Below are 23,314 nucleotides of genomic sequence, written 5' to 3'. Positions count from 1 at the left end.
AAGGTGCAGAATCAAACACCAGAAGTGTGTCATGGACAGCTGTAATTAGCATCTCCGAGGTAGGAAGCGGGGAAAAACGCTTTCCAACTGAATCTGAGTCAGATAATTCACCGACAGACAAAACCTCTCTAGGATAGGAGGCACCAGATCTGACTCCACGGCCAGCAACACTTTGCACACCTCGGGAGGTAAAACGGAAGAGGACGGTGAAAATGAAGGCAAGCGAGAAGCTCTAGTTTGCTTTTGGGGTCAGCTACGAGGGAAAGACTTGGATGGGGAGTCCATATGTGGACAGGCATAACAAGAGTCCAGCAGACATGCCACCTAAGATGGACTGTAACATTGGCCAAGTTATCAACCATCTGGAAATGGGAATTAGCCTATTATGGATTCACAATCATCACACCAGGGGTGAACATCACTGGGGGTGGCAGACCAGGAATTTGTCTAGGAGGTCAGAATGCATCACATAAGGAAGTAAACTAACCACAAGGAAATTTAGAACTGTACTTTCAGCAGGCATAATAAATAGCAAAGACTGTCTGGCGTAAGGGTACACCTTTAGGGTCAAACATGGCAGTAGAGAGTTACTTAAAGAGGCTCTGTCACCAGATTTTGCAACACCTATCTGCTATTGCAGCAGATAGGCGCTGCAATGTAGATTACAGTAACGTTTTTATTTTTAAAAAACGAGCATTTTTGGCCAAGTTATGACCATTTTTGTAATTATGCAAATGAGGCTTGCAAAAGTCCAAGTGGGTGTGTTTAAAAGTAAAAGTCCAAGTGGGCGTGTATTATGTGCGTACATCGGGGCGTTTTTAATACTTTCACTAGCTGGGCGCTCTGAAGAGAAGTAACATCCTCTTCTCTTCAGAACGCCCAGCTTCTGACAGTGCAGATCTGTGACGTCACTCACAGGTCCTGCATCGTGACGGCCACATCGGCACCAGAGGCTACAGTTGATTCTGCAGCAGCATCAGCGTTTGCAGGTAAGATCGACTTACCTGCAAACGCTGATGCTGCTGCAGAATCAACTGTAGCCTCTGGTGCCGATGTGGCCATCACGATGCAGGACCTGTGAGTGACGTCACAGATCTGCACTGTCAGAAGCTGGTCGTTCTGAAGAGAAGAGGATGTTACTTCTCTTCAGAGCGCCCAGCTAGTGAAAGTATTAAAAACGCCCCGATGTACGCACATAATACACGCCCACTTGGACTTTTACTTTTAAACACACCCACTTGGACTTTTGCAAGCCTCATTTGCATAATTACAAAAATGGTCATAACTTGGCCAAAAATGCTCGTTTTTTAAAAATAAAAACGTTACTGTAATCTACATTGCAGCGCCTATCTGCTGCAATAGCAGATAGGGGTTGCAAAATCTGGTGACAGAGCCTCTTTAACTTCACACTGAAATACTGAGATGGAAGAAACAGAAAAAAAAAATCACTCAAACTGCGTAGGCAGGAGCACTCCTAATTAGGGAGTATTGGCTGCTTCACCTAGCACTGCAAGAGTAGTGTAACTGACTGAAAACTAGCACAGTGAGAAAAGAAGTATGCTCCCTTAGGAAACTGACCGCCTGTAGGCTAGGGCACCTGTGGCAGAATAGAGAAGCAAAGGCTGATTCTACCTGCTTTCAAGATGTCAGAAGTCCTCCTGCGGCAAGAAGCAGCAGCAGCTCTGTTCAGGAGGTCTTGTGTGCCCAGCAGCGTCTGTCCAAATGGAGGAGAGCAAAGGAAAATGCGGAATCCCCGCCAAAGGAGTTCCGCGTTTGTGCTGATGGCCCAGAAGTGTTTAGGAAGCGCAGGAGGACTAGGGAAAAACCCCAGGGAATAGGCTGGTACAGTGGACCTCTACAGTGCGCAAAGCGGTGGCCCGGTATGGGGGAGGGTGGGGGGTGAAGTAACAGTCATCCAACTCTCTCTCTCCCGGATGTACTGACCAGCAGGAGCACCCCCTCAGTGCTTCCCCCTTTACTAAGGGGGCACTAGTGGGAGAGGTGTTGAGGTGCTCCTTAGGCTGGTGGGTGACAGAGGAACTGGTGCTCTTGTCCCGTTTGCCTTCATAGGCATGAACAACAGTGCATTAGCATATGACTCTGTGCGCCTGCCAAAAGGGAGACATAGGGAAACCCTGTGACTCTAGCTCTTCATGATGAAAATAATAAAATAAATAAAATTCTATGTAGAGACTCTGCTGCCATCAACAGAAGTGTCAGCTTAGTGTCGTAGGAAGAAAAGGCTGAATAGCTCAGTGTATGTGGGCAGGGTATATCTTGTTGGAGGAGCCATTTTTTTATTTTATAGTGTCAAGCTTCCTAGTGGCAACAGCATATATCCACGGACTATATCCCCCAATGTAACAAGACATGTATTTCGTATGCAGCTTATTTTTTCAATGCTATACATACAGACTCTGTACTTTATGAAACACCAACTATGATTGATGCTGCTCTCTTGTTGTTATATTGTAAGTCTACAACTTCTTAATTAAAAAGACTACTGCAAATAAAACTGCATGTGTGTCTCCAGTCTAAGGGGAGATTCACACGAACGTTGCGTTTTTGCGCGCGCAAACAACGCAGCGTTTTGCGAGCGCAAAAACCATTTGACAGCTGCGTGTGTCATGCGTGTCTGATGCGCGGCTGCGTGATTTTCGCGCAGCCGGCATCATAGAGATGAGGCTTGTCGACGCCCGTCACTGTCCAAGGTGCTGAAAGAGCTAAATCTTTCAGCACCCTCGACAGTGAATGCCGAACACAACAGCGAAAAACCTGTAACAAAAAAAGATAAAGTTCCTACTTACCGAGAACTTCCCGGCCGTTGCCTTGGTGACGCGTCCTTGGTGACGCGTCCTTGGTGACGCGCCTCTCTTGACATCGGGCCCCACCTCCCTGGATGACGCAGCAGTCCAAGTGACCGCTGCAGCCTGTGATTGGCTGCAGCCTGTGCTTGGCCTGTGATTGGCTGGAGCTGTCACTTGAACTGAAGTGTCATCCCGGGAGGTCGGACTGCAGGAAGGAGACAGGAGTTATCGGTAAGTTAGAACTTCGTTTTTTTTTTACAGGTTAATGTATTTTGGGATCGCAAGTCACTGTCCATGGTGCTGAAACAGTTTAACTCTTTCAGCACCATGGACAGTGACTATCTCCTGACGTCGCGTACCGATAATTTTTTTGCCGGGATCGGCCAAAACGAGTTTGGCCGAACCCGGTGAAGTTCGGTACGCTTGTCCGGCTTCGCTCATCGCAAAGACACTCCGTTTGGATGTTCGGAAACAGAAAAGCACGTGGTGCTTTTCGGTTTTCATTCATCCTTTTCACTGCTGTTGCGCGAATCACGCTCGTCCCATGGAAGTGCTTCCGTGTGGTGCGCGTGATTTTCACGCACCCATTGACTTCAATGGGTGCGTGATGCGTGAAATACGCAGAGTTTTTGAACCGGTCGCGTATAGTACGCAGCGAACAAACGCTGCGCAAGAATCACGCACTGTTTGAACTGCCTCATTGACTTCTATAGTGCTGTGCGTGATGCGCAGAAAATACGCGGCCTGCACGCACGCAAATCGCGCTCGTCTGAATCCCCCCTAAAGGATATAGTCACACACAGCAAATTTATTACCGAAATGTCTGAGACTGTTCCCTTCATCAGAATGGAGCTTGCTGAATCCATGTGCATGCTGCAGAAACAACCCCACTCAAATACATGGAATAATATTTAGTTGCAGAAATTTCTGCTACAAATCTTTCGCATGTGAATCCACCCTAACAAATCTTCTAAACATTTGTACCAAATCTGAACAACTTGAATCTAATTTTAGGTCTTTATGATAGGAATAAATATACTTATGACATTTCCTTCTGTAAAAAAATAATCTGTGAATTTTTCTTTTAATAAAATTATTGCAAAAGTAATTAGTATTTTTAGTTGAATTCCATACGGTTTGAATGAAGATCAAAAATTAATATGTGAATATATGTTAAAAAACAAAAATATTCACATGGGGCATCCATTCTGTCACTCTGAATTCTCCTGCATTGTGGGGGAATTTATGAACACAGTAATAAGAAGTGAGGTTCATGGTAACAATTCAGCTTCTCTACTTTGTAAGTAAACAAGGCACTTCTTTTCTACCTTATATCCACAATACTTTTCTTCCATAGATTCTGGTCACAGTTGCCCTCAGGGAAATATAATTTGGGTGTTTGGCAGATCCAGGCTAATTCCACCAAAATAATTAACACGCTTATTGGCTGTTTAAGGTCTGTGAATAACCAGATGTATTAACAAAAAACGTTTTCTCTTACATTATCAACATTCCAAACGAGAGTATGGTTTCTTCTCTATATGAATCTTCTGATGAGTTTAAAAATATAATTTCCTTATAAAACATTCTTTACATATGAGATATCAAAATGGCTTTCTTCATGGGCGATTTATCTGATGTTTATCCCAAGTTTTCCTTTATTAATAAAACATTTCCCACATTCTGAGCATTACAAAGGCTTCTCCTTGTGTGAATTCTCTGATGTATAACTAGACTTGATTTTTGTGTAAAACATTTCCCACACACTGAACATGAATATGGCTTCTCCCCCGAGTGAATTCTCTGATGTATAACAATATGTGATTTATATGTAAAATATTTCCCGCATTCTGAACATGAATATGGTTTCTCTCCTGTGTGACTTCTCTGATGTCTAACAAGACTTGATTTATCTGTAAAGCATTTCGCACACTCTGAACATGAATATGGTTTCTCCCCCGTGTGAATTCTCTGATGTATAACAAGACTTGATTTATCTGTAAAACATTTCCCACATTCTGAACATGAATACGGCTTCTCTTCTGTGTGAACTCTCTGATGTTTAACAAGATGTGATTTATTTCTAAAACAATTCCCGCATTCTGAACATGAAAATGGTTTCTCTCCTGTGTGAATTCTCTGATGTATAACAAGACTTGATTTGTCTGTAAAACATTTCCCACATTCTGAACATGAATACGGCTTCTCTCCTGTGTGAACTCTCTGATGTTTACCAAGATGTGATTTATTTCTAAAACACTTCCCGCATTCTGAACATGAATATGGTTTCTCTCCTGTGTGAATTCTCTCATGTATAACAAGATTTGATTTACCTGTAAAGCTCTTCCCACACTCTGAACAAGAGTATAGTTTCTTCCCTCTGTAACTTCGTCTGTGTGTAAAACGACCTAAGCTTTTTGTAAACTGTTCAACACATTGAAACCTTTTACCCCCTTTCTGAGCTGTATTTGTGGTAACAAAATGTGATTGCTCAGGTGAAGGTTCCTCGTGATTAGGGGAATTATAGGTTAGATCAGTACTGTGAAGTCCTGGATGTAAATTAAGTGTAATGAGGTTTTCTCCTGTAGACTGCTGCATGATATCTTCATCTTCTACTTTATAATTTAGCGATAACACGAAGTTTCCCTCAGAGTTCATGTTGGGATTTTCTGTTAGGATTAAAAATGGATTTTGTGATTTACATTTTTTTTTTTCAAACCACAAATAAGACAAATTGATAACATTTCTATTGGGCTGAAAACACACATGCAGTTTTATTTTTTTAGCGAAAACAAAAAGTGGATCCAGCAGGAAGGAAAAGTATAAGCCATTCCTTATAAATCCACCCCTGGCTTTGGCTCAAAAAAACACACCAAGTACTGCCACAAAAACTATATGTGGGATTCTAGCCTTACTAAAGCTTTGAAATATTTTAAAATATAACAAATCCATGATTCTGGTCTACACCAAGTAAGCCCATTTTTATTACATAAATTACTTGACTTGATGAAACTCAGACATTTGGGAAGCACAACCATATCTGGCATTCAGGCCTGTCCTCTGCTTAAACATTTAGCCCTTCACTACCAATTGGGCATTACTATAATAAAAAAAAAACTTCAAGCGGATCTGTCAGATATTTATGCTGCGCAGTCTGAGGGCAACATAAAGTAGTGAGATATGCGGATTTCAGCAGTTTGTCACTTAGTCAGTAATGTGCAGTAGTTTAGCAGATTGTACATGATAGCACTAAATGGCTTGAGCCCAATAATATGCACTCCAGCCTATGGGGAGAAAATGTTTCAAACAGCGCCTGGAGGGAAGGAGGAAGCATGCATATCATTGGACTCAATCCCTGCCTCGCTGGACACGCAACGCAATTATATCAAGTAAAATCATGGCCACAGTCTACATTTAACAAGATAATGCACCATGAGACAAAACACACATCTTAGGATGAATTCACGCACATGACAATGAGGTCTGTAGAGCAGAAAGTCTGCACAGTCAGCAGATCTCAATTTTATAGAACATCTTTAGGATGTAGTGGAATAGACAGAGTGAGGTTATTAATCAGAATCTGTAATAACTGTTTCCAGTAAATTGTTTTATCATTCCACTAAGAATTCAGGATGTTCTAATAGGAAAGAGAATGCTATCAAGAACTATAAAGGTGGACCTAGTGAAGTGGCTTCTGAGCGAGGTGATCATCACCGAAACGTCTTTCTATGTACAATAAATAAATACGTGAAATACGATATTTCAAATAATAATGGATCTAGAAGTAAACAAACAAAAAAATCTTTATCGTCACCAAAGCTTTTTAAAGAGGTTGTCCACTACTGGACAACTGATAGGTCATCAGTACATGAGCTGTGGGGGTCTGACGCCCGGACTCCGCATCGTTAAGCTGCTTCAGCTGCCTCCGTGCACCGGATGTACACGCCGGAAGCAGTTGGCTCTGGCCACTGAATAGCTACCGAGCTGCAGTACTACTGCACTGCTCCTATTCAAGTTAGTAGCAGAGCTGCAGTTTGGCAGCATGGCCACTATGCTATGTAAGGAGCCAACTGCTTCTGGCCCCGTACACCGCATAATCGGCCATAACATCTGGTGCCCAGAGGCAGCCGGAGCAGCTTAACAGTGCGGGGTCTGGGTGTCGGACCCGCACCGATGATATACTGATGACCCATCCGGTGGATAGGTCATCAGTTGTTCAGTAGTGGACTACCCCTGTAAAGATCCTATAAGGAGAGCTGCCAGAAGACATGTTACAGAAGAGCTATTTAGTGTACAGTAGATTATAGTGGAGATCTCAGTGCTTGATATTGCTGACTAAGGTTGTACTACGGAAATATCCTGAAGAGAACGCGTCCCCCTGTGACTTCTGTGCAGAGTTGTCATGGGGACCTTGTGTGTTTTCTAAGAGTTCCTCAATTCTTGTCCCAGCCTCATATTAAATATAGAACTATAATGAGGATCTTCCTTCTCAGCTGTTGTTATTATTAAGGGATTTGTAAAGGAAGAGCCAAATAAATTACAAAGTACAAAGGAAATCACCAAAATGTATGTGGTTTTTATTTCTATGGACTTTCCCCAGAATCATGCTTAACCCTTTCCTGCACTTAGATGCGCTTCGCTGTATACATGCGGATACGGCTGTTTCTGTGCACGGATTTCTGCCTCATTCAGATAAATGGAACAGTCACAGAAATTTATTTTGCAAATCAGTGTGAATTCACCCTTATACCTCCTTCACAGTCCTATTTTGGGCTTGTAAAAAAACCTATAAATTTTAGGCTTAGTTACACACTTTTCTTTCTAGCGTTTTTGTCATACATTTGTAACATGCTTTTTTTCATGTCTAAGAGAGAAGTCAATAGAAAAACGCACCCCCCCCACCTAAAAAAAAAGCTAAACCAGAGATTTCTGCTTTTTGAAAAAATAAAAAAAAACAAGAACATAGCAATAGAAAACACTCGAAAAGGTCAGAAAAACGCCACAAAAAACATGCTGTGTGTGTGAAATCAGCCTTGCAATGTAAAGACTGGAAGTGTCAAGGAGCCTCTATCAGCATTGATTGTGGTACCTTAAGTGGTTAAACTGAGTTTTCTCCAATCCCAGCCGTTAGCGCAGATGTTAATTTCAGCAGGTGCCCCCAAAATCTGATGTGAAGCCTAGTACATGACCGGATTCATAGAACACCTTGTAGAGAACTTCTATGTGCAGTCAAAATTCCCTCAGGTCCTGCACGATGTATAACACATTGCCTGAAGTGTTACTGTCATCTAGAACTAAGGAGGAACCTCACCTTAACAAACCTCCCTATTCACTTTCTAATATCATTATTACTTACCTGTGGTAACACCTCCCGGAATTTCTTCCTCCACTTCACTCTTACACGGGTGATTGCCCCTCACCCGCTCTTCTTCTGTTTCATCCTCCACTCTAATATTAGTCAGATCTTCCCCCTGATTTCACATATGTAACAATTCAGTACAATACAGCAGAGAGTGCGAAGAATCTAACAGATCAACATAAAAAAAACACCAAAATCTATGACTACATCTTTGACCACAGGACCAAAAAGCTCCACACCCCCCTATATAGATGTGGTATAGGGCTCAGCTTCATCTACCTGATGATTCTCTGGGACATTGTGATTTTCCTCTGGACAGTCCTGGAAATACAGAGGACTGGGACATCTCTCTGGTGGATTTCTCTCACTGGATCCGTCTGTAGGAAACACACAGTGACTGAATACATGACTACTGTATATCTGTCTAAATATCAGACACTTCTCTCTACACCTTCAATTCTAGGTTTATTTATCAAAGCCTAAAAGGGAACGTCCTTGGAATTGTGGATACAGTTGAAAGTGGTCGGGCGCAGAGTTTTTAAAGAGTTCCCTGTCAACCAAAAAAAAGTGCCCTGGAACAATAACACCTCTGCTTATTAGGGAATTCTAAATTTCATGGGAGGGAACCCATGGTCAGACAAGATACAACTACGCCAAGTTTCCTCTCCACAAGGGATGGGAAACCACTGAGGTGTTGGAGGAAGCTCTACATTTATATACACCCAAGTTTCCTTTCCCTAGTGAGGTTATGGAGAATTGGGTGGGGAGATAAATATATGATTACATTTACTGGTAGTTGGTTTTCTGTGAGCCCAAGACAGCACTACAAGAGAGAGAAAGAGACACGGCCTCCCTCCTGGACAGGAAACAGAAGAACTCTTTAAAGAAAGGGAATACCCCCATCCTCCTATGTAGCAAGATGCATGGACCTCTTAGGACAATTACTCCAATACACACACACACATATATATATATATATACATACATACATTTGTTAAATGAAGACGACCCACACTGTCCTCCTTAATTTATACAATAATCAGCCATAACATTAAAACCACTGACAGGTGAAGTGAAGAACATTGATGATCTCAATACAATGGTGCCCGACAAGGGGTGACAGATATTAGACAGCAAGCAAATAAAAAAAAATAATAAATAAAATAAAAGAAGGAGGAAAAACCCACTGCTTATAGTGTAGTAGTTTATGCAATTGGCCAGATAAAGAGTCAGTACTTCCCATATGGAAGAAAAAAAGCTTGTCCGGTTCTCCTGGACCTTGCTGGTTCACATTCTCCTCTAGGTGTGGTTGGAGATTACCAGAAAGAAATCCAAAGTTTCTCCATAGTAAATTAAAAAAAGCTTATTTTAAATTTTAGAGGTACTTAAAAGATATAAAAGAGTTCAACGTTTCGCAATACACTGATTGCTTCCTCAGGAGTCTGAGTTTTTAAAGTTGATGTGTTGAAAACATGGACAAGCATAAGGATCGAAGGGACTTTGACAAGGGCCAAATTGTGATGTCTAGACGACTGGGTTAAAGACGGTAGGTCTTGAAGGGTTTTCCTGGTATGCAGTGGTTAGTATAAGGTAGGAAGGACAACTGAGGAACCAGCGACAAGGTGACTGATGTGCATGGGGAGCAAAGGCTATCCCGTTTGATCTGATCCAACAGGAGAACTACGTGACTGAAAAATGTAATGCTGGCTATGATAGAAAGGAGTCAGAACACGCAGAAAATCGCAGCTTGCTGCATTTAGGGCTGTGTCGCCGCAGACTAGTCAGGGCGTCCATGCTGACCCCTGTCCATTGCCGAAAGCTTCTAAAATGGGCACGGGAACCTCAGAACTGGACCATAGAATAATGGAAGAAGGTGGCCTGGTTTGATGAATGACGCGGAGTGCGTGTGCGCCGCTTTATTGGGGGAAGAGATGGGAAGAACTACTGTAGAGCAAATTGCTGAGAAACGTGATGCTGGCGGCACAGTGGCTGGTGGCGGAGGCAGTGAGGTGCTCTGGGCAATGTTCTGCTGGGAAAACTTGTGGACAATCATGTGGATGTTACTATGACACAAACCACCAACCTAAACATTGTTACAGATCAAGTACACCCCTTCCTGGCAGCAGTATTGTCAAACGGCAGTGCCCTCTTTCAGCAGGATAATGTGCCCTGGCACACCGCAAAGATTATCCAGGAACAATTTGAGGAACATGACAGAGTTTAACAGGTTCCCGACCGGTGGCTGCGTTTTTACGGCCAGCGGTCAGGGTCTCTAAAGTCCGCCGTATAGACGAATTACGGCGGCAATTCAGAGACTGTGCACGGGCGATCGCTTGCACACAGCTCTGTGCCCTGGCTGTTGCTAACAGCCATGGGCACTAGGCAGAGTGTTAGGGGCCAATCTTTTGGTCCCTGAGCATGTGATCGCTGTGACAACCAATCACAGCGATCACATGCATTTCTATGTAAAATACAGTGTGCACTCAATCACGTGCACACAGCCCTGTGCCCACGTTGTTACCAACAGCCCTGGGCACTGGGCAGAGTATCAGGGACCAATCTGATGGTCCCTGAACATGTGATCGCTGTGATCACAGCGATCACATTTGTTTTTTATTTTGGAATTTCTGGCAGCAAATCTCCTGCCTTTTTTCTTCTCCTCACACATTGTTTCAGTGTGAGGAGAAGAAGATACGTGAGAGAATTGCTGCCAGAATAATACTGTGAAAAAAAAATACAATGTTACACACCAATACACTCTTTGTATAGATAGTGTGCAACATGTAGAAATGAAAAATGGTTGGCACTGCCTTAGCTTGCAATGTCACAGACTCTGTGCTTCAGCTCGCTGGGACCTGTGGTTCGACAGCCTTTGTCTGGCGGTGCTCAGTGCGTGTTGACGTTAGTTTCAGCAAATGACAACATGTAGAAAAGAAGACAGCACGGCACTCACCATTTGCAAAAGGTTTCTCTTTATTCCAAGATTGAGGCGGCTCTTTTGTCTTTTGAATCCCGTGTCGCCTGCCTCAATTTTGGAATAAAGAGAAACCTTTTGCTAATGGTGAGTGCCGTGCGGTCTTCTTTTATACATCTTTGTATACAGATTTCTATCTATCTATACAATGTATCCATCTATCTACCTTTCTATCTTTTATTATATTAGAATAGGCAGGTAGGGAATATATAAAATATATATATATATATATATATATATATATATATATATATATATATATATATATATAAATAATATATATATAGCAACAGTGGTTTATTTTTTTGTTAGCGGTAGTGTAGATATATATATATATACCAGTTAGTTTGTGTGTTTATAAAAAAAAAAGTTTGTTTAGTGTTAGTGACGTTATGGCGAGGAAGTTTTTTAGTGCTGAGGAGGCATATGCCATGCTGTGGTCTGAGTCTGAGACCGCATTAGAGATGGCGTCAGAGATGGAACCTGTTTTGGGCAGTGACAATGATAGCGTCACTTCAGGTTCATCTTCAGGGGACGTTGTCCCTGATGCAGTTGAAACTGCAGAACATGAAAGCGCAGGGCCAAGTAGCGCTGTAGCACGGGACAGCCTGGTCCCTCCAGTTCAGGCTCTTGTATGGGCACCTTCTCCATCTTTTGGGCCTAGAATCCACGGATTTACTGCCACTCCTGGCATAACCGTAGACAATACAAATTTTGTCCAAATGGATTACTTCCATTTATTTATTACTGACGACATCCTAAATATGATTGTCCACGAAACTAATTTATATGGCGCTCAGTATGAGAGGCAGAAACCTTCATCCACCCATGCCAGAGATTGGACGCCCACCAATTTGCAGGAATGAAAAAAATTTTTTGGTGCTCACCCTAAATATGGGTATTGTCAAAAAGCCCTCCATTAGGTCTTACTGGTCAACAAGACGCGCCCAAGCCACCCCAGTGTATTCTGCAGTAATGCCCAGTTCTCGTTATGAGACAATAATGAGGTTCCTCCACTTCAATGACAACGCACAGGCCCCCCCAAGTACCGATGCAAACCATGATTGGTTGTTCAAAATTAGACCGCTAATAAATTCCTTCAATAATTTATTCCTGCAACTTTACACCCCTGAGCAGAATGTAAGCGTGGACTAATCCCTCCTCAACTACCATGGAAGACTTAGCTGTCGCCAATATCTACCTTCCAAAAGGGCAAGATATGGCGTTAAGCTTTATAAATTGTGTGAAAGCGGGTCAGGATATACCACTGCCTTCAGGATTTATAAAGGGCGAGACCGCACAATAAATGTTCCTGGATGCCCCCCTAATCTTACCACCAGCAGTAAGATCGTGTGGGAGATAATGCAGGATCTGTTTCACAAGGGATACCACCTGTACTGCGATAATTTTTATTCCAGTGTGCCCCTGTTTAGACATTTGCAAGCTGCAAGGACTGGGGCATGGGGTACCATGCGCAAAAACCGAATTGGTTATCCGCAGAAATTAGTGGGGAAGCGCATGGTAAAGGGGGACTCCTGTGCTTATGTATCTGAGGAATTGCTGGCGTTCAAGTACAGGGATCGCAAAGATGTGTATGTGCTAAGCACGATTCATACCGCAGGAACAGTGGCAGTGAGGGAAAGAGGGGCAACATCGGACAAGCACAAACCAGTGAGCGTGTCCGAATATAGCAAGTACATGGGGGGGGGGGTGGATTTAAGCGACCAGGTTTTAAAGCAGTATTTCGTAAAACACAAAACCAGGTACAAAAAAGTGACCATTTATCTGTTACAGGTGGCAATCCACAATTCATTTGTGCTCTATAAAAAAAACAGAGGCAGAGACACATACCTGGATTTCCAGGAGAAAACTATCGAAGGCCTCATATTTGATGTTCAGGACACCAGAGAATGCTCCCAGTCTGAGGTTGTCAAACGATTGACTGAAAGACATTTCATCACTCGCATTCCCCCAACACCAACTAGAAGGAACCCCCAGAAAAAGTGCCGAATCTGCAGAAAAGACGGGCACCGCAAAGATTCCTGATATTTCTGTCCCTCATAACCAGGCCTGTGCACACTGGCGTAGCTATAGGGGTCGCAGCGGTCGCAATTGCGACCGGGCCCCGAAGCCAGGGGTGCCCACAGCCCCCCGCACCACATCAATAAAGTGTTACTATAGTAACTCGGGCCGTGGGCCCCTGTTACTATAGTAACAGACTTTACTTACCTTCCTGGTTCCGGATCGCAGCGGAGGTCCTGACGTTAAGCGCTGTGCGCAGCGCATGACGTCACATCGCTATGCGCCGCGCACAGCATCGAGACGACAGAACTACCGCCGCGGCTGAAGAGGAAGGTTAGATTAGCCCTGACTGGCGGGGTTCGACTCCCGGGACCCGCCAATCAGCTGTTTTGAAGGGGCCGCAGCACTCGTACGAGAGCTGCTCCCCTTCATTCCGGTCACACTGTGAATCAGTGTCGGCGATTCACAGTGTGAGCGAGTAGTGAAATGAAGGGGAAGCAGCTCTCGTACGAGTGCTGCGGCCCCTTCAAAACAGCCGATTTGAGGGTCCCGGGAGACACATCAGCTATTGATGGCCTATCCTGTGGATAGGCCATCAATGTTTAGGGACTGCACAACCCCTAAGCCTACGATGTAGCAGGCTTAGGGGGCCCATGAGACTGGATCACAGATTGTGTGATCCTGTCTGCTGGGCCCTGTATCTAAGCCAATCACATGGTAGGCTTAGATACATGGCCCATGTGTGATCCTGTCTGATGGGCCCTGTATCTAAGCCAATCACATGGTAGGCTTAGATACATGGCTCATGTGTGATCCTGTCTGATGGGCCCTTTATCTAAGCCAATCACATGGTAGGCTTAGATACATGGCCCATGCGTGATCCTGTCTGCTGGGCCCTGTATATAAGCATACCACATGGTAGGTTTAGATACATGGCCCATGTGTGATCCGGTCTGATGGGCCCTGTATTTAAGCCTACCACACTGTAGGCTTAGATACAGGGCCCCAGCACACAGTAATCTTATACTACCTTGTGTTAGGCTTAGCTACAGGGTCCCACAGACAGTATCACACATGGGCCCTGTATCTAAGCCTAACACATGTGTTACTAATCATTTTTTTTTGTGTGTTTTCTTACAGGTTCGGTCGTTGGACTACGTCGGATTCCAGGACTACTTCGATGACGGCTTTTTTTTTATTATCAATAAAATGGTTAATGAGGGTTGTGTGGGTTTTATTTTTATTTTAATAAAATATTTTTTCTATGTCTTTGTGTTTTTTTAAACTATATTACTACCACCTTAGTAATGGTCGCCGGCTGATTGACAGCATCCATTGCTAAGGCGGGGCTTAGTGTTAGCCGGTGCAGAGGCTAACACTAACCCCCATTATTACCCCGACACCCACCGCCACCAGGGTTGCTGGGAAGAGCCGGGTACCATCCAGTACCTGACCATCTGTAGTGATGGTCGGCCACTGGGGCGGCCGCAGGCTGGTATTATCAGGAGGGGAAAGGCCAGATACAGTGGCCCTTCCCACCCTGGTAATGCTAGGCTGCTGCTGCTTTATTGTATCTGGCTGGTTATGAAAAATGGGGGGGACCCCACGTCATTTAAAAAATAAAAAAATAATTGGAAAGAACGATGTCGGGTCCCCCCCCCCAATTTTCATAACCATCCAGATACAACACTGCAGCAGCAGGCAGCATTACCAGGGTGGTAGGGGCCACTGTTTTTGGCCTTCCCCAGCCTAATACTACCAGCCTGCGGCCACCCCGGTGCCTTCCCGTCACTACAGATGGACGGGTACTGGTTCGTACCCGACTCTTCCCAGCACCCCTGGTGGCGGTGGGTACCGGGGTAATAATGGGGGTTAGTGTTGGCCTTTGCACCGGCTAACATTAAGACCCGCCTTAGTAATGGAGGTTGTCAATCAGCCAGCGGCCATTACTAAGGCGGTGATAATAAAGTTTAAAAAGATACAAGCACATAGAAAAAATATTTTATTGAAATAAAAAAACACAACCCTCATTAACCATTTTATTGAGAATAAAAAAAACGCCGTCATTGAAGTCATCGAATCCGCCGTAGTCCAACAACCGAACCTGTAAAAAAACACAAACACACAAAAATAATCAGTAACACATAAAGAAGCAAAATTATTATTCTTACCTTTCCTGGGTCCAGCGCTGGAGCCGCAATGTCAGCGAGCTGAGCCGTATATCTAATCCAATCATGTGTGATACTGTCTGCTGGGCCCTATATCTAATCCTATCATGTGTGATACCGTCTGCTGAGCCACTGTATTTAATCCTATCATGTGTGATACTGTCTGCTGGGCCCTATATCTAATCCAATCGTGTGTGATACCGTCTGCTCAGCCACTGTATCTAATCCTATCATGTGTGATACTGCCTTCCGAGCCACTGTATCTAATCCGATCATGTGTGACACTGTCTGCTCAGCCACTGTATCTAACCCTATCATGTGTGATACTGTCTGCTCAGTCATTGTATCTAATCTTATCATGTGTGATACTGTCTGCTGGGCCACTGCATCTAATCCTATCATGTGTGATACAGTCGGCTGAGCTGTGTATCTAATCCAATCATGTGCTATGCTGTCTCCTATACACACATATTTTTTTGGGCGGACACATATGTATTGGGGCTATTTCCCCTGACATTTTAAGCCCTAAGGGTATGTTCACACGGCAGCGTCTATTACGGCTGAAATTACGGTGCTGTTTTCAGGAGAAAACAGCACCGTAATTTCAGACGTAATGGCGTGTGCAGGCCTCTTTCGCTGCGTCCATTACGGACGTAATTGGAGCGGTTTTTCCATGGAGTCCATGGAAAACGGCTCCATTTACATCTGAAGAAGTGACAGGCACTTCTTTGACGCGGGCGTCTTTTTATGCGCCGCCTTTTGACAGCGGCGCGTAAAAAAAATGACCGTCGGCACAGAACATCGTAAGACCCATTCAAATGAATGGGCAGATGTTTGCCAACGCTTTTGAGCCGCATTTTCGGACGTAATTCAATGCTAAAACGTCCAAATTACGTCGGTAAATAGGGTGTGTGAACCCAGCCATAGTGACGCCCCGGCTGCTAGTGCTGCATTGTTGGGTCACTTAGGAGACCCAGCGATGCAGCTGAAAGCTGCGGACTGTCGGCCATGAGAAGTTTGCGGGGGGGGGGCCAATAAGAACTTTTGCATCGGGGCCCATGAGCCTTTAGCTATGCCCCTGCGTCTGAGATATACGTTGGGAGGACTCCCGATTTATACCTCAGACGGAAAGATGCAACAAATCCCACTGTATGGACAAACATTGGAATACGTTGCCTATACAGACCCTTCCCCCTCGCAGGCAGCGCTTCACTAAACGATACACAGTATAGAGGAACAAGGAGCGGTACTTTATACTATTCCCATCAGGAGGAAGCAGTCAGCGTAACAGAGATACAGAGTGATGATCCCACCTCCCTCCTCCTATTCCATACTCCTCCTTGCTCCCCCATATACTATGTATAGTGTATAGTTCACAGAAGAACTGCCTGTCATGCTGCATGCAGATTGTTCCCCTCTTGCAGCCACTTCGTTCAGTGAGTTCCTGTCAGGGAGGGAGAGCATGTATTGTGCCCAGTTATGAGGTGCGGGCTGGAAGTGGGGTGTGTTCTTGACTGCGGCATGAGCAATGAGCAGAGCTGGCTGGACATGATCGTGTATGGGCAGGGGACGACGACGACGATATATACTGCTCTGCTGGTGTGGAGGGGAGGAGGGGGTCACATCTACTAGTTACACTGCAGGCTGTATTGTGTCTGTCCAAGTGGAAGTTATTCACAGGGCAGCATCGGGTCAAGCCTATCGCACTTATACATGTACATACATACATACATATATATATATATATATATATATATTTTGTTATGTTCAAAAGAAAGGAAACAGGAACGGAGTTGGTTGGGGGCATTTCGCCATTTCAAGCATTTCTGGACGTTTCCTCTCCTGGATTGGAGACGTTCACTCAGGGTGCGGTCATGGGAATAGGCAAAAAACAAATGCAATCAATGGAGGCCGCACCTCACATTTTACGTGACCTTAAAGGATCTGCTGGTATCTGGCACAAGACGTGCCAGATACCACAGGAATATTCAGAGGTCTTGTAGAGTCCAGGCATCGATGGGTCAGATCTGTTTTGGCGGCACGAGAGCGACTACACAATATTAGGCATGTGGTTTTAATGTTATGGCTGATCGGTGTAGATCTTAGTTTTGTGAACTTCTAGCCTTACACACTGATGGAGATTGATGACTGGAACGTCAAAAAATTTAATTACACAAAATTATTACATAAATAAATTGATGCTACACACACATTCCTTGCAAATGGTTCCTAAAAAATCTATAGCTCGTCCTGCAGAAAACAAGAGAACACGGCTACCATCATGAAGAATAAAGTTATGTCCAACCTAATTCGGGGGAGGGAGGTTGGGTTGTGTGCGGCAAATAATTTTACTTTTCTTTTTAATGCTCAGACTAAAAGAGTGGGGTACCAAGCCAGGGACCCCCTGTCTGCCATTAATCTATACTTATAGAACATGTGGATAGTGGTTATTATTTATTTAAGTGTCTACTAGCAGAACGTCTTATCCATGTGCAGAAGAGTAGACTCCAGTATTAGTAGATCTCACACTGAACCTGCAGAAGATCTTTCCACACGATTGTCATGTCTGCTGTTCCCACATGGTAGAACTTTACACTTCTCGTGTTGGAGAGATTATAAGAGCAGCTCAGATCAGTTACTGGTTATAGAAGAGAATGTTCACACACAGAAGTGACTGTCCCACTCATCTCAAATCCTAGAACACAAACAGCCACATTCAGATATCTGGAAAGGTTTACAACAAATCTGCCGCGTGTGAACATACCCTAGTGCAGCACTGCAGCAAAGCAAGGAACGTGATCGGAGATCAAGAATCACATGTGAATATACTCCACAAAACGGTATTAAGGATGGAACAAAAATATATCTATATCTTCTCACCTTGTGAGGAGTGAGGCCGATCGCTCTCCATCATGACCTCCTCGTACAGAACCTTGTGTCCTTCTAGATACTCCCACTCCTCCATGGAGAAATAGACAGTGACATCCTGACACCTTATAGGAACCTGACACACACAATGATACAGTCATTACCCCGACACCTCCAGTGCTGTTACTGTAGAAATTCCCAGCAGTGTCACCTCTCCAGTCAGCAGCTCAGTCATCTTGTAGATCAGTTCTAAGATCTTCTTCTCATGTATCCGGGAGTGAGGGGGAGGCTCTGTGATGGGGCTCTGACTACTGCTCCATCCTCCTGACTCATGGATGATGGGAGTCGTACAGTCACCCGATGTCTTCTTCACTATTGTGTACTCCTGTGTATGTAGAGAGACATTTAGGGGACAAATTCCTTCCAGACTCCAAATCTGGCGATCACAATAAATCCCTGGATCCACAACCCATCTCCAGAAATCTACTACAAATAACCTGTATTATTACACTCACGAAAGACATCTGGGGACCTTCGGAACACTATTAGTGAATTCACCGTGACAACTTCCTCTGACAGAGCGTTCTATAGTGCGTCTGCTCTTACAGTAAAGAACCCCGTTCTATGTTGTTGTAGAAACCTTCTTACCTCTAGATGTAGTGGATGCCCCCTTCTTATAGTTACAGTTTAATATGTCCCCCCTTTCCCTTCTTCCCTGCAGGATATACAAAATAATTTTGTACCTCCGTTTATAAAACAACTTTACATAAATCAAAAGTACAAGCGAAGATCAGAAACTGTAATTTATATTTTTTACAGCAAAAAGGTATCTACCCCCCAGAAAACACACTTAACTGCTCTTGCACACGAATGCGCTCGGGCAGGATTTCCCGGCCCGACCATGGTACATATGATGCTAGGAGTCCCTGCCTCCCCACGGAACTGCACTGTATCAGTTTGTTGAGTACAGAATAGCAGTTTCATAGTGAAGCAGGGACTCCTAGCATCATAAATGTTTATGATGCCAGGAGTCCCGTTAACATGTACCATGTTTCTCTGCCTTCCTCCTCCCCCCTCCATAGACTCCTGTGGGCAGCTGTTACCTGATCCCACAGTGAAGCGGAGAAGTTCCTCTCTACTCTACGCATTCTATGAGTGAAAACGGAGTGAGTGAACATTTAAGAAGGTGGCGGGGGGGGGGTATGATAAGTGGAGAAAGAGGCATTTTTAAGTAATAAGATATATTATAGTTTCTTATTTTTGCTTGCTTTATTGATTTATAGAAATACATTTATAAATCGGAGGTACACTTTAGGTTTTATGCTTGAGACCTTCCACCATTTTTGTCTTTTTGTAGGTGAGGTCTCCAAAACTGATCACAGTATCCCCCCCCCCCACCCCCCTCAGTAGTCTGAGAGTTCCACTCTTTCCCAGCTACGAATTGAGCAAACCAGGGCTCAAAGCCCAATGGGACCAAGCCTTAACAGATTGCTCCAGGACCTCCCTTACTGAATGTCCTCATTGAGGATGAATTACATTTTGGGACAGATTGCACCAGATTTACATAAAACAGTTGAGGCACTTGAAAGTCACAAGAATCAACAAGAATTTGACGATACATTTGAAAAAACTTTAGTACAATTGGATAAAGTTGAAATTAAAAAGAAAAAAAGACGCAAATATTTACGCGATTAAAAAGATTATCAAACAGGACAAATTTATCTTTGGGGCAACAAGTCCAGACGAGACCCGGATCTCTCTAAAGATAAAAAGAAAGTTAATTCTGTAACAACAGGCTCTCACTCGGAAGTTAGTGAATCAGATATTACTGACTCCTCTGAAGCAGAGGGAGAACCAGGTTTATCAACTAACAATCCCAATAGATCTCCCATACCAGGCAATCCAGGCCTTTTTTCTACGGCCCAATAAACTTATCCAACGGAGTCGGTTTTTCTGAGGGACAGGTCAAGATGGGGATACATAATACAACCGAGAGGGAGGAGACCCTTCAGGGGGAAAAGGAGACATTGAGTGACCCTCCAACCACCTCTAAGAGTATGCAAATTCTTAACCTTTCTCATCACGTCACCACCAGTGCTGTAACGGCTGCCGCGCCATTCCCCGCCTTCCCCCGGCTTCTGCTCCGGTTCCTGCGCCCTCCATTACCGCATGCTCATCCCGCGCTCCACTTACCCGATCCGGACGCTCTGATTGCCCTGGGCGGCGTCATCCTCGATGTGTGGCAGCAGTCTCTAGAGGGCGCGCGCGCTGACTCGTTCAGTCTTAAGGGGCCAGCGCGCGCCTTCATTCTAAACACTTCCTATTTAAGGTTCCTCCTTTCGTTCATCCATGCTTGTTCAACCAAGTTCTCCGTGAGTTTCCCTGTGCCCTGGTTCTCGGTTTCCTTCCGTTCTGCCTTCGTCTGGATTTCCCGTTGCTGACCTCTGCCTGAACTTGACTATCCTTGCCTGCCGCCTGCCTTGACCTATTGCTTCCATACCAGTTACGATGTCTGCTGCCTGTCCTGACTTCTGCCTTTCCATCCGACCGCCCCTACCCGCTGTGCCAAGAGTTGCCTGGGTTCCAAGCACCATCTCCCAGCCGACACCGTGGATCCACGAAGAAACCGGTGAGAACCGTTATAGGTTGAACAAGCCATGGATCCCCTTGACACAGCCCTGCCTAACATGACTGATATGGCTCAGGAGCTTTCTAGACAACGACTCCGCCAAGATCAGCTGTTTCAGCTTCTGCAAAATGTGTCCACTTGTTTGAACGAACTTGCGCCTCCGATACCACCACCATTACCACAGCAAGCTCCTGTCTACAGTCGTGGACTACATTTACCTACACCTGCCCGCTATGAGGGAGACCCCAAGACCTGCAGGGGATTTGTTAACCAATGCACTATCCACTTCGAAGCCATGGCGCATCATTTTTCCTCAGACCGGGCTAAGGTGGCCTACATCTGGTCCCTGCTGTCTGGTGAAGCGCTGGCCTGGGCATCTCCCTTGTGGGAGAGAAACGACCCCATCATGTACAACATTCAGAACTTTCTCTCCACTTTTAAAAGGGTGTTTGAAGAACCGGGTCGAGCCTCTTCTGCAGCTTCCTCTCTACTCAAGCTCCGGCAAGGAATCTCCACAGTGGGCCAATACGCCATTCAATTTCGCACCCTGGCTACAGAACTCCAGTGGAATAACGAGGCTTTGGTACCTACCTTCTGGGAGGGTCTGGCGGGCCGAATAAAGGATGAACTTGCTGGCCGAGACCTTCCACTTGATTACTCTTGCTAAAATCGCATAGATATATGTTTCCGTGAGAGACAACAAGAATCTGCTCGAGGCAATCGGACATCACGGTTGGCACCAACTTTCCAAAGACCTCTTCTGGCCTCATCTTCTTCTCAGTCGGATGAACCCATGCAGGTGGAGAGAACAAGACTCACGCCTGGAGGAGCGCAAAAATAGACGCAAGTTGAATTTATGTTTGTATTGTGGTGTTAAAACGCACTTCCTCAAGGACTGTCCAGTGAGGCCGGAAAACTCCAACGCCTAGGGCAAGTAGGAGAGGCTACCCTAGGTGGAATACCTTCCTCTCAGAAGACGACCATCCCAGAAAAACGGTCCTTTGCAGGAACCACTTTCTGCGTTCAAGCCTTCCTAGATTCCGGATCCGCTGGGAATTTTCTGTGCCAGTCCTTGGTAAATCGCTACCAAATCCCAGTGCAAAAACTAACCAAACCATTGTCCATTGCTTCTGTAGAAGCCTCCTATCTATCTGGTCACCGAGCCCATTCTCTTAACAGGGGCACTGCACATGGAACGTATCTCCTATGTTTTAAAGAACTCTCTAAACCCTTTGCTACTGGGTCTACCGTGGTTGCAGAAGCACTCTCCTGTTATTGACTGGGCTGGAGGTCAAATTACCCGCTGGAGTGACTTCGGTCACCAACATTGTCTACAATCTATACGCCCACCCATGCCTCAGTCTACAGCACCTAACTCAGCAGGACTTCCTACTCCATATAAAAGCTTCTCGGATGTTTTCTGTAAACAACAAGCTGCATCGCTGCCTCCTCACAGGCCATACAACTGTGCCATAGACCAGGTCCCCAATGCCACGCCTCCCAAAGGTAGAGTCTACCCTTTGTCCTTGCCCGAGACGGAGGCCATGTCTCGGTATAGCCAAGAAAATCTGGAGAGAGGATTCATCCGTAAGTCCTTTTCACCAAATTTTCACCAAACTAGATCTTCGTGGAGCTTATAACCTCATCCGTATCCGCTAGGGAGACTAATGGAAAACCGCATTCAACACTCGTGATGGGCATTTCGAATACCTCGTCATGCCCTTTGGACATTGTAATGCTCCTGTGGTTTTCCAGGCTTTTGTTAATTACATTTTTCGGGATCTGTTGTACAGCTGTTTGGTAGTATACCTAGATGACATTTTAATCTTTTCTCCCAATATTCAAACTCATCGTGTGCATGTGCGCAAAATGTTACAGCATCTACGAAAGAACACTGTTTGCCAAACTAGAGAAATGCCTCTTCGAGAAAACCAGCCTGCCTTTCTTGAGGTATGTCATTTCCAACCAGGGACTTCAAAAGGACCCAGCCAAGCTATCTTCTATTCCCCACTGGCCTCGTCCGCAAGGACTCAAGTTATCCAACGCCTGCTTGGATTTGCAAATTATTACCGCCAGTTTATTCCTCATTTCTCCTCTATGACAGCTCCTATTTCTGCACTGACCAAAAAGGGGGTTAATACCAAAGACTGGACCACGGATGCTGAAGCCGCATTCCAACCCCTTAAAATTGCCTTCTCTTCTGCTTCAGTCCTACATAGACCGGATTCCACCAAACCCTTTGTTCTGGAGGTCGATGCTTCATCTGTGGGAGTCGGAGCTATTCTTTCACAAAAAACTTGTAGGAGGGAGACTGGTGGCCTGTGTTTTTTTTCTCCAAATCATTCACATCCGCTGAAAAAAATTATGGTATTGGAGATAAAGAACTTTTAGCTATTAAATTGGCCCTGGAGGAATGGAGACATTTGCTTGAGGGTGCACGACATCCCATCATCATTTACACAGATCATAAGAACCTCCTATACTTGC

At 44.7% G+C, this 23,314-nt stretch overlaps 1 protein-coding gene across 2 annotated transcripts in view; it reads right to left on the bottom strand.

Moving 5' to 3' along the window:
• Positions 1-3,940: 3,940 nt before the first annotated feature.
• The window catches only part of LOC142663367 (uncharacterized), a 31,594-nt gene continuing 12,220 nt past the window's right edge, over positions 3,941-23,314 (bottom strand). For both annotated transcript variants that reach the window (XM_075842097.1, XM_075842009.1), the window contains 5 exons: positions 18,410-18,583; positions 18,211-18,334; positions 8,446-8,543; positions 8,164-8,278; positions 3,941-5,476 (listed from right to left, as the gene is read on the bottom strand). In XM_075842097.1, the coding sequence (XP_075698212.1) occupies positions 4,449-5,476; positions 8,164-8,278; positions 8,446-8,543; positions 18,211-18,334; positions 18,410-18,583 (1,539 nt within the window). In that variant the 3' untranslated portion in view covers positions 3,941-4,448. The remainder of the gene's footprint in view (positions 5,477-8,163; positions 8,279-8,445; positions 8,544-18,210; positions 18,335-18,409; positions 18,584-23,314) is intronic.

This window comes from Rhinoderma darwinii, chromosome 1 (genome assembly GCF_050947455.1).
Source record: "Rhinoderma darwinii isolate aRhiDar2 chromosome 1, aRhiDar2.hap1, whole genome shotgun sequence".
NCBI lineage: Eukaryota > Metazoa > Chordata > Amphibia > Anura > Rhinodermatidae > Rhinoderma > Rhinoderma darwinii.
The sequence above is the reverse complement of the archived record's forward strand: the minus strand, read 5'-3'. Positions and strand labels throughout refer to the sequence as shown.